This window comes from Gymnoscopelus microlampas (assembly GCF_963454915.1).
Source record: "Gymnoscopelus microlampas genome assembly, chromosome: 18".
Lineage (NCBI taxonomy): Eukaryota > Metazoa > Chordata > Actinopteri > Myctophiformes > Myctophidae > Gymnoscopelus > Gymnoscopelus microlampas.
In genome coordinates, this window is record NC_139955.1 from 28076758 (window position 1) to 28085976 (window position 9219).

At 39.1% G+C, this 9219-nt stretch overlaps 1 protein-coding gene and 1 long non-coding RNA gene across 2 annotated transcripts; both read right to left on the minus strand.

Annotated features, from left to right (window-relative positions):
• Window positions 1–3289: 3289 nt before the first annotated feature.
• LOC311033593 lies at window positions 3290–5488 on the minus strand. The gene is made up of 3 exons (XR_014599506.1): window positions 5383–5488; window positions 4986–5069; window positions 3290–4154 (listed from the first exon to the last, which is right to left on the minus strand). It is a non-coding gene; the product is annotated as an uncharacterized lncRNA (long non-coding RNA).
• A 3072-nt stretch (window positions 5489–8560) lies between these two features.
• Window positions 8561–9007, minus strand: LOC311034005 (ribonuclease-like 3; the record flags this gene model as incomplete). The annotated part of the gene is made up of 1 exon (XM_084041744.1): window positions 8561–9007. The coding sequence occupies one exon, from the start codon at window positions 9005–9007 to the stop codon at window positions 8561–8563; it is 447 nt and encodes a 148-aa protein (XP_083897870.1).
• Window positions 9008–9219: the final 212 nt, after the last annotated feature.

Consider the following 9219-nt stretch of genomic DNA (forward strand, 5'->3'; position numbering starts at 1 on the left):
ATGCATTAGTAGTGGATGTTCATCAGATATATCTGTGTTTATGATGTTGTTGTTGTGCTATTTTATGGAATTATGTGGTTGCAAAGGTGTACAGTAGACACATTGAGTTAAAAATAAGAGTAGACACGGTTGTAACGGTTGAAAATAAATAACGAGAGGCCTGCAGATGTTGTTTGTCCAAATATAGGCCCTGTAGGCCTTTGCTGTGTCTATTCTGTCCTCATTTATGTTGGTTAGTCGTGACTGACAATTCAATCTCAGGGTGTTAAAACCCTGCCTGCACCAACATCTCTTGTTCTGTGTGGGTGTGAGTGTGGGTGTGAGTGTGGTGTGGTGTGTGTCTGTTCCTAGAAACGGAAAGGCTGCTGTATATGTAAAAAAACAAATGACAGAAAGTGACATTATTCATCATTATCATCATGATCATTATTATTACTATTTTTCTTTTTTTTTTCAATTTCACTCTGCTTTATAGGGATAAATGTTTCAATATTACCAAGTGTGGCAAGTGTCAGGGAATCATGATGAACACAAAATGAATAAAGAAATAATGATTTCTCTTCAATGAACTTCTGTCCTGACCCCCGCGTCTATCTGCTGTCTCCAGCCTTCATCTGGCGAGCCATGCTGATAACTCTGTCTGTCCCGTGGTGAGCGTCCTTCCAGAGGGGAGAGAGAGAGAGAGTGTCATTGGCGTCATGGAGGACCTGCCCCATCGCGCCGGGCCAGGTCTACATTGAGGTGGAGTATGACTAAGAGTACAAGTCCAAAGACTGCCTCATCACCATCCACCAGCGAGAATGCTACATGCTGGTGAAGAAGACTGATGAGAAAAGGCGCCCTACCTACGTAGATACACTGCGGCGTGACAGCGGAGCTAACAACACTGCAGAGCTCTGGAGGGCAGCGATTCAGGAGTCCCGAGTTGGTGTTGGCTAAACCTCACTCTCCCATGGCATGGCATCACATTACCCCAAAAGATTATCATCACTTCAAGGCAGCCTTCTGATCATCCGTCCAAGATTAGTGAAAATCCAGCCATCCATTCTGGTCTACTAATTGTGAGTACATTATTTTCTATTCTATTCTGATGGGTTGAAGGTTTCTGGATGACTGCTGTATCATGGAGTTGCCACTTAGTGTGCCACTAGTCGTGGGGGATATTGATCTAACTGTGATGGTGTTGTGTTCTATAATGATGGATTCAATGTTTCTGGATGATATCACGAAGAAGTCACCGTTTGCTGTTGTAAAAAATAAAAATGATAAACCTGCACACTCATCTGCTCCAATGTAAATTTATTGACAATGTTTCAAGCCAAGGCTCTTCATCGGTTTGACCCGATGAAGACCGGGGTTTGACCCGATGAAGAGCCTTGGCTTGAAACGTTGTCCATAAATTTACATTGGAGCAGATGAGTGTGCGGGTTTATTCTTCTTCTTCATGTTACTTTCCAACCCAGCACCTCAACCAAGTGATGTGCGTATTCTATTAGTTTTCACAGTTTGCTGTTGTTCCACTTACTGTAAGGTACAGTAGTGGATGTTGATCTAATTGTGATGGCATATTTTATTGTGTGAAATAATATACTTGCAGAGTGCAGAGTCTAGGCCTAATGGTAGAAATGCACAAGACATCTCATGTTGTTTGCTTCCCGTTTTTTTATTCTGAATCAGTATTACAACGTCTTGTGATTTGTTTACTTTTTAATGCGTGATTATGAAATAGTTCCTTCATACTTTCAGTGAATTAAATTAGATGCCATATCACAAGTTGTCTCAAGACACTCAACATGTAGAGCAGGGAGATGACATTTCCCCTCTGAGTAAGCATTTGGTGACAGTGACAAGGACAAAGTCCCCTTTAATGGGAAGACACCTTGAGCAGAACCAGGCTCTTGGTGGCCATCTGCCTTGACCGTGCCTGGAAGAAAGAGAGAGAGGGAGGGAGGGAGGGAGAGCGGGAGACATGAAGATGCACAACACAATATGTTAACTAGAAGGCTTCAACCTCTACGTTAGTAGACGCTTAGTAGAATCTGTTCTTCTGCTGCTTGGAAAGCCGTTTCAGCTACATTGTATGTATTATGATGATGATGTCATATTGTTAATATGTTAAGGTTTTTAAAGTTAATAATAAGTGTTGATCAGATAGTTTGTATTTCCTAAACTGATGGATAATACCCAGGTTTTGACAAGGACACACTGGTTATAGGCCCCTCTACCTTTGTGTTACTGCCATCTTGTGGTTATGTTTCAATGTTTCACATGATGCAGCTCAGTGAAATGATAGAAATGATAGAAATGGCACGGCTTATCTCATTTTTGTTAATAATTTTTATGTACTTAATAACTTTACTTGAACTTGGTTGGAATCCAAATCATCAAGTATTTCTGTCAAATATCCAACAAACTGCATATTGGACTATCAGTTATGATGTTTTATATTTTATATGAGATAAAATCCCTTTTAAGGACAGGTTTCTGCTGTGATTTTCAACTGATAGCTGCTTATCGTGCTTAGTTCAGTTTTCATTTGAAGAAGACCTTATAAAAGATCGAAATAAACAAGCATGTTTGTTCTAGCCACCTGGGTGGGACTTCTCATCAGTTTCTGTGTATAAGATATTCCTGGCAGTGGAAAAAATACAATAAAATACATCACTCATAAATCAACATCATTTTTGACAAGTGAAACAAGCCACAAAGATGGATTTTATTTATTGATTTGAAAATCGTATTCTAATTCTAATTCTCTATGAGAGACTTATTGCTGTCACTGTTTGTAAAGGATATTCATTTTAGCCCAGATGTTGTTGCTGTTTGGCAGAATTTTTTTATCTCCATGAATTTACAAATTTCCCCCCGATAAATTAAAGTCCTACTTTGTCGTTCGAAAGTGTCTTGCAAAAGTAGAGAAAATAGATGATCTACAAGCTCACAACATGTCGCAATGTGATGTGTTGAGCTTGTAGATCTGCTATTTTTGAAAAAGTTTGAAAGTGTTTAATTCTGTCTGTTGCTATAAATATTTAACCAATGAACCAAAGTATTAGCCTGAGCTGGTGATTAAATATTAACTACATTGGATCCATTGGAACAGGTAATTTTTTCCATTTCCTGAAAGGTAATGGTTTTGGACATATGCCTAACAACAACAACGATATTTAACATTTTCAGATATAAAATCAATGTATTTTATTGCTTTTCATTGTTACAATTGTATGATAATCATAGATGAGTGACAGACTATATTTCCCTTCTTGCAATTGTCTCTTAACTTGGCAATGTGAGCACTTTTATGTGTAGACATGTGCATTCTCAACAAAAAAAGAGACAAAAAGGCACACATTCTGCAAGCAACATGCAAGTGCAATGGAGAGACGAGAATGACAGATAGTGTGTGTGAGTTTGTGTGTGAATAATGTACATACTGTAAACTTGGTTTTAAAGTTTTTATACAGGCTTATTAAGTATTCAAACTGAACTTTTATGACAGGGTGGTTGGTGTATGACGTGGATGGATGAGGGTGCAGCTAGATAAACATTATCACTCCAGAAACCAAAATAGTCACTGCTGGTAAAAAACAGAGCACACTTTGATAACACACTACGGGGGGCGCCGTTTCCTCATAAAATGAAGAACACAAATGTAAATCGTCATATTTTTATTTAATTCAAGAGCCAGCTTGGTTACACAGCAGTGGCACCTAATTCACTTCTAAAATGTCTCCTCCAAAGTGCACAGGGAAGCCGTCTGTACATCTTACGACGATCTTCCTGGTTTTGATTTTGCTACTGTACCGACATCGCCTTGGGCCGTCATTAAATTCAAGCTTACAAACCACAAGGTCAAAGAAGGCGGTGCTCTTCGTCAGAAGCACGCCGTGGTACGGGTATGGCTCTCCAGCACGCCCACAGATGCCCTTAATGTCGTTGAGGCGTGCACGGATGAAGGTGTTGGTGTCCTTGCACTCGTCATTGTTGCGGCCAGTGTAGATCTCCCTATCCCGTATCACACGGTCACAGGTGCTTGGGTTCATGTCAGGGAAGTGGTGCTGATTTAGGAACTTCGTATAGCCTTCTGGCACAGAGTGCACTGTGGTGCAGAGTAGTGCCAGGAGCAGGCACGGAAAGTAAGCCCTCATGATTCCCTATGGTCATTGTTGGACAGAAACCCCTTTGGTCAGTGTTGGACAGCAACAAAGTACATTTACTTGAGTACTCTCAGTGCTTGAGTATTAGTTTTTTGGAAACTAATGACTTTGACTTCACCACATTTCTAAGATATTATTGTTATTTTAACTACATTTCTAGGAAAGGACCCCCGTGACCCAAACTTACAGTACACACAAACTGATTAGTTTAGTGACACTAATCAGTCACTAACTGACTTAAAGGAGTACAGTAGTTCACCCAAAAAAGGACTTATATTCTATCAATTACACACCCCATGAAGCCTTGAATTCATGGAGATTGTTTTGTTTTTGTCGCATTCCTAAGCCAATCATTTGATGACCGAGTCATCGGTCTCAATGGAGTCTCCGGTCATCAAATTATTGGCTTAGGAATGTGACAAAAACCAAAAAAATCTCCATGAATGTTTTGGGTGAACTACTCCTTTAAGCACTATTTCAAAAATAGTGAAAATAGCCGATCTACATGTTCACGACATGTTAAATCGTTACATGTTGTGAGCTTGTACTGTAGATCTGCTGTTAAAAAAAATGAATTTCTTTGAACATTTCTTTAGAATGTCAATTCATGATGTCAGAAGACAACAGCCTAGCTAAAGTATATATTTAATAACGACTTTCTGTCATTGTGATAATAAAAAAAAGAGAAGCAAATGCAGAGTAGTTAAGTATGTTGCTGTAATAACAGCAACATACTTAACTACTCTGCATCTGCTTTTTACAATTGAGCAATTTTTTATGTTTGCAATTTATACACAAAAAAGCTATGATAAAGACGGGGATAATTACCTGTGTCATGTAGTGCTGATCAGTGAAATGCAACAGTGAATTTGCGTTGTTTATAGGATTGGGGTTGAACTTCGGTTCCTTGACCTATATTGGTACACCTGTACAATTATCTAGCGAGTCACACAATGCAACTAATTAGATCTCCCCTTGTAAAGGGTATTTGAGCAACCGAGTTAGCGGCCACAACTCAGACCTGTGTCTTTGATGGTTTTATTATACTAACACACAATACAAACACACTCTAACGCTTTTAGGCCAGTAGGTTATAAACCTAGAAAAGGAAACAACAAACAACAACACAATGACAAATTACTGACATGAGATATACACACAAAACTATGAAACATATCAGAATTACATACATTTATCGTTGTGTAAACACACTCTCAATTCTTACCGTCAGTCTCTTGGAGCTTGCAATGGAAAATAACGAACGCAGCAATAACACCCTGGTAACTATTAACACTGATGCATGCCGAACACTTCGTCCTCTTCAGTGAGCATCCACTCTATTTATGGGTTGGTCTACGTGTGTGTGTGTGTGTGTGTGTGTGTGTGTGTGTGTGTGTGTGTGTGTGTGTGTGTGTGTGTGTGTGTGTGTGTGTGTGTGTGTGTGTGTGTGTGTGTGTGTGTGTGTGTGTGTGTGTGTGTGTGTGTGTGTGTGTGTGTGTGTGTGTGTTTTCAAAATGAAATACTCCAGGAACAAGATACAAAGAGAGAGAGGGTAAACTTTGGGGAAAATGTATTTGTTTCCTTGTCACGCAACCTTGTCACGCAACTTCACATGCTTCACACTTGCAACATGGACATTCTACTGTACAGCATGATTTACACTCTTGACAAACTGGCTATATGACTTGAGTTCATTCAACCTCCACCATCAGTTTGATTCTCTTCCTCATAAGTTCACGATTCTTTCCCCTCAAACTGACATGTATTTATCAGTGCCCGTTTACTTCTCTTTTCCACCAGCTATTTAACATCAGTTTATTTTATTACATTTCATTTTATTTGATGCCATGGAGGTACAGGACAACAGTTGTAGAAAAACAGCATATACAGTACTCGTTCATAAATAAATAAGTATATACATAAATCTATTCCATGTTTCCTGGTTAGAGAGCCTGCCTAGGAAGTCAGAGGTCCCAGGTTTGAGTCCAGGCCATGTCACTGTATATTTGCAAATACCACAAGGGAGTTTGGACCATATTATTCTTATTATTATTATTTTCTTTTGCTTTAAAATATGTTCTGCTTCAACTAACTATCTGTTTTACTCTTATTTTTGTCTTTATTCCATATTCCATACATGTTACAAGTAAAATTCTGGAATTCTAAATTGACTTGAGTAAAACTACAAAAGTATTTGTATCAAAATGTACTTAAAGGATCTACACCATAAATTTAAAAAATAATAATAATATTTAATATCATGTTTATGTACCTCAAACGTTTTTCAAAAAGTTTGAGCCTAAATCAAGCCTCAGATATACTCATTCCAACTAACTTCTCTCTGGCTTATAAAGCACTTTCACCTGCAATACCACATTGTCCTGTTTGGCATGGGATGCTATTGAGCCAGTTTGTATGCATGTTATCTCCTGGTTCTGTGTGGAAAAAGTAAAAAAAAGAAAAAAAATATATAAATATTTTTTATTTTTGGTTGGAACTGAAAAACGGGAGGGATTGTACCCTGACGTGACGTCACGTCACAGTGCAAATCAGTTTGGCCTGTTTTGATACCAATTAACAGAAAACCCCAGATTTGCTGGCAGAGTGTTCAAACTGGGGTATATTTGGGGATAGAAGAGAGGTAGGGGAGACCAAAAACACACAAAAAAGAAGAAAATGTTAAAATTCATGGTGTAGTCCCTTTAAAGTACCAAAAGTAGAAAGTACTCATTATGCAAGTTTTCAAATGTATTAAAATCTTTTGAAAATAGCTGATCTACAAGATCACAATGCGTCGCTATGTGACGCATTGTGAGCTTTTAGACCTGCTGTTTTCAAATGGCCGAAATGTATATAGAGCTGAAGTTGTTAATGTATGTTTTGTAATAATAATCAAAATCTACAAAGTAACAAGTAACTAAAGTTTTGAAATAATTGTAGTGGAGTAAAAGTACAATATTTGCCTCTGAGATGTAGTGGCGTAGAAGTTAAAGTACTGAAAACTGGAAATACTAAAAATACCTAAAAAGTGTACTTAAGTACAGTAGGCCTACTTGAGTAAATGTTCTTAGTCACTTTACGCCACTGCATTTTTGTACTTCTATTGTTATTAAGTTATTTAGCTGTTCCTGTCGTGTTTTTCACACTTACTGCGGGCTGTGATGACACACAGGGATCAATAAAGAGTATCTATGATTTATGCACAATAAATGAGAATGTGGAAATTTGAGGAAAGTATTGCAACAGCATGACTTTATCAACCTCCAATGAGAGCCTTGTAGGTTGACTAGATACCCAAACTAGATATTAAACCTTTAGGCAAAACTCCAACAGACTTATTTACTGTTGCCAGTTTCCTTCTTCCTTCTTCTGTGTGTGTGTGTGTGTGTGTGTGTGTGTGTGTGTGTGTGTGTGTGTGTGTGTGTGTGTGTGTGTGTGTGTGTGTGTGTGTGTGTGTGTGTGTGTGTGTGTGTGTGTGTGTGTGTGTGTGTGTGTGTGTGTGTGTGTGTGTGTGTGTGTGTGTGTGTGTGTGTGTGAATCATTTGGCCTAGATTTTCCAGCAAGACCCAATTTTGCAGACTCACTCTTGTGTTTCGATAGCAGGTGAGTCGGTAGATTAGAGGTGTTGCCTCCAGATGCTTGCACCTTACCCAGACACAGTTTACAGATAACCTCATTGACATTCTCAGGTTCCCTATCAGCATTGGGTTTAAAACCAAAATATCGCCAAACAGGCACTTTTGACCTGGGTTTTGACTCCAAATCACCCACCTCCTCCATTGTCTGTCGTCTTGTGTAAACTGCAGTTTGTTTAGAGCGGCCTTCTTTCTCCCTCCCCGACTCTCGTCACGTGATACGCTTATGTGGCTCTGTGCCACTACTCAACACTGTCAACACTAGTAACAAAGTTTATGCCTGACAATATTTAACATTTTCAGAAATAAAATCAATGTATTTTATTGCTTTTCATTGTTATAATTGTACGATAATAATCATAGATGTGTGACAGACTATATTTCCCTTCTTGAAATTGTCTCTTAACTTTTATGTGTGAAAAAAAAAGAGACAAAAAGGCACACATTCTGCAAGCAAAATGCAAGCGCAATGGAGAGACGAGAATGACAGAAAGAGTGTGAGTTTGTGTGTGAATTATGTACATACTTGGTTTTAAAGTTTTTATAAAGGCTTATTAAGTATTCCAACCAAACCTTTTTATCACAGGGTGGTTGGTGTATGACGTGGATGGATGAGGGTGCAGCTAGAAGTTATTGCTGGTAAAAAAACAGAGCACACTTTTGATAACACACTACGGGGGGGGGGGGTGTTTCCGTTTAAAATGAAGAACACAAATGCAAATCATCATATTTTTATTTAATTCAAGAGCCAGCTTGGTTACACAGCAGCTAATTCACTTCTAAGATGTCTCTTCCAAAGTGCACAGGGAAGCCGTCCTCACATTTTATGACGATCTTCCTGGTTCTGGTTTTGGTTTTGGTACTGTACCGACATCGCCTTGGGCCATCATTAAATTCAAGCTTACAAACCAAAATAACAAAGTAGCCGGAGCTCTTCGTCAGACGCACGCCGTTATGCGAGTATGTGTCTCCAGCACGATCACAGATGTTCCTGATGTCGTTGAGGCGTGCACTGGTGATGAAGGTGTTGGTGTCCTTGCACTCGTCATTGTTGCGGCCCGTGTAGATCTCCCTCTGCCGTATCACATCGTTACAGGAGGTTGGGTCCATGTTAACAAAGAAGTGCTGATTTAGGAACTTCGTATAGCCTTCTGGCACAGAGTGCACTGTGGTGCAGAGTAGTGCCAGGAGCAGGCACGGAAAGTAAGCCTTCATGATTCCCTATGGTCAGTGTTGGACAGAAACCCCTATGGTCAGTGTTGGACAGCAACAAAGTACATATACTTGAGTACTACCAGTGCTTGAGTATTTGTTTTTTGGAAACTTATGACTTTCACTTCACCACATTTCTAAGACATTATTGTTCTTTTGACTCCACTACATTTCTAGGAAGACTAGGGGTCTTGGTCTACAAAAATACACTAACC